The sequence below is a fragment of the Entamoeba histolytica genome, genomic scaffold, assembly GCF_000208925.1.
Source record: "Entamoeba histolytica HM-1:IMSS scf_1104750516389 genomic scaffold, whole genome shotgun sequence".
Taxonomy (NCBI): domain Eukaryota; phylum Evosea; order Mastigamoebida; family Endamoebidae; genus Entamoeba; species Entamoeba histolytica.
In genome coordinates this window covers 1-2,157 of record NW_001915744.1, presented here as the reverse complement: position 1 = coordinate 2,157, position 2,157 = coordinate 1, and the positions used below count along the sequence as shown (strand labels likewise).

The 2,157-nt window shown below is 29.9% G+C and overlaps 2 protein-coding genes across 2 annotated transcripts; both read right to left on the bottom strand.

The window, feature by feature from the left end:
* Positions 1-115: 115 nt before the first annotated feature.
* EHI_009030 (uncharacterized protein) lies at positions 116-517 on the bottom strand (the record flags this gene model as incomplete). Its single annotated transcript, XM_001914479.1, has 1 exon — positions 116-517. The coding sequence occupies one exon, from the start codon at positions 515-517 to the stop codon at positions 116-118; it is 402 nt and encodes a 133-aa protein (XP_001914514.1).
* Positions 518-715: 198 nt separating this feature from the next.
* On the bottom strand, positions 716-2,029 carry EHI_009020 (beta-amylase, putative; the record flags this gene model as incomplete). The annotated part of the gene is made up of 1 exon (XM_652367.1): positions 716-2,029. One exon carries the CDS (start codon positions 2,027-2,029, stop codon positions 716-718), a length of 1,314 nt encoding a protein of 437 aa, XP_657459.1.
* Between the last annotated feature and the right edge of the window lie 128 nt (positions 2,030-2,157).

Sequence of the window (2,157 nt, the reverse complement as noted above, 5' to 3'; positions counted from 1 at the left end):
GTTGGTAAAGACCATCGTTTAGATGATGAAGATGTTCTTCAAGTAATGAAAGTTGGTAAATGAATGAGATATTTAATTACACATTATTCATTTTTATAAGAAAAAAAAAAGTTAATTAGAATAAAGGAGTTAATGATTGTTCCATTAACTTTAGTTGAGAGAAATCTGATGATTTCATATGGAATGTAATTGTTTTCTTTATTGCATCAATACCAATATCAGCCATAATAATTATGTCTTTTATTAATTTGATAATCATTATTAGTTTAGCAACTGTTCCTTCTACTTTTTCTGCTACTACTTTAAACCCACAATCAACTAATACATTCTTACTTTCTCCTGGTTGAATATGATTAAAAACAAGAACTAAAGTAGAGTCACATGGGAATTTATGATAAATCTCGGCACATACTCGTGGTTGTGTTGGCACTCCTTCAGAAATAGACGCTAAATATATTGGCATTATAAGTGTATAAAATGAAACTTGTTTTGTTGAATGTGAAATTCCTAGTTGCATTACATTATTCAATTTCCCTTCTAAAGAAACTCCATTAAAATATAATGGTAAGTCAGTTGAATAAATATCATTTCTACATTACTTTAATGTCATAATTCATTATGTTAATTTGAATTCAGTATTTCATTTAAAGTTTTTAATGTAATTAATGAAAGTTAAACATGAAATGAAAGTTAAACATTATTAAATTAAGTTGTATTATTTCATTCTACTAACAAAATTAGTGAATTGTCCCCATGCATTTCCATCATCAAGAAGTCCTCTTGTCATTCTCAAGTATGTGAATGCTGTTAATCCATGTTGTTTACATTTATTGATGATTTGATTAAATCCATTAGTATTACATCCTCCATATCCACATAATTCAAGTGCGTTTTCTCCACATTTGCCAATTCCAACTGTTCCTGCTGCATTAAATGCTTGATCAACTAAATTAGCTGGTGATGACCCACAATTTCCATCAGTTCCACTCATTTCAAGACAGGTAAAGTCAAATCTAACATTATTATTTTTGAATGTATTAGAAAGTGTTTTGTATGCATCATTTCCATTTGAGTTGTAATATCCAGCTGTCATTTCAGCTGCATGTGATTGGTCATTATACCACCAATGAACTCCTGATATTTTACCTGCAAGTGCAAGTGTATTTCCAAATACATTTCTTGCTGCTGAAAGAACTTTATCTGTATGACTTAATAACAAGTCAAAATACCATTCTTGGAAGAATCGTCCATATTCACTTTGGTAGTTATCAAATCCATTTCCAAAGAATCCTGTTGATGAGGGTGGTTTAGAATTATAATTTCCTGCATTTGATGGTGATCCATTTCCCCATTCTGAATGTCCTTTATCTGTTGCTGCTTTTTTAAGTAATTCTTTTGACTTACCATCATTACATTGGAACTCTCCTACTCCACAATAACTCCACCTTGAAAGTGGATATGATGGATATCTAGTTTCTCCACATGGTCCCATACCAACTTGAATTTCATTAATTGTTCCATCATCAATATAACTTTGGAAGTTTTGTTTAAATGATGTCATAAAGTCTTTATAAATTTCAATTGGTGTTCTTCCTTCAAAAATAGATGAATCATCATATGCAAATGAAATATATTCATTATTAACATTATTTTCATTGTCTTTAAAGAACGCATCATTTGCTGCTCCTGCATTTCTTACCCATTGGGGAATTTCAATTGTTACTGAATCTCCTACATTTCCTCCACATTTATGGAATGACATAACTGCTTGGAATTTTAATCCTGCTTTTTTAACCATTTGAACTAATTCTTTATATCCATTCCAATTGTAATTTCTTGGTGATGTTTCTACAAGTCCCCACCAAACATCTGCCATAACACCAGCAACTCCTCCTGATTTAATTTTATTTAAGTCATTTTGAAGTTGTCCTTTATTATTAACTCCATTGGAATTGACTGTATCAAGTGGCATCATCAAATTGACTTCAGTTGCTAAAGCCAAAGTAACTACACTTAAGAAGAATATCATTATTTGAATAATTTCAGTTTTGTGTTGTTTAAATCATTGATTTTCATGAAAAACAATTTAATAATACTTTTCAATCAACTTTTCTTTTTGTTGAATAAACTCTTTTAATCTTTCTTTTGAATTTTCTT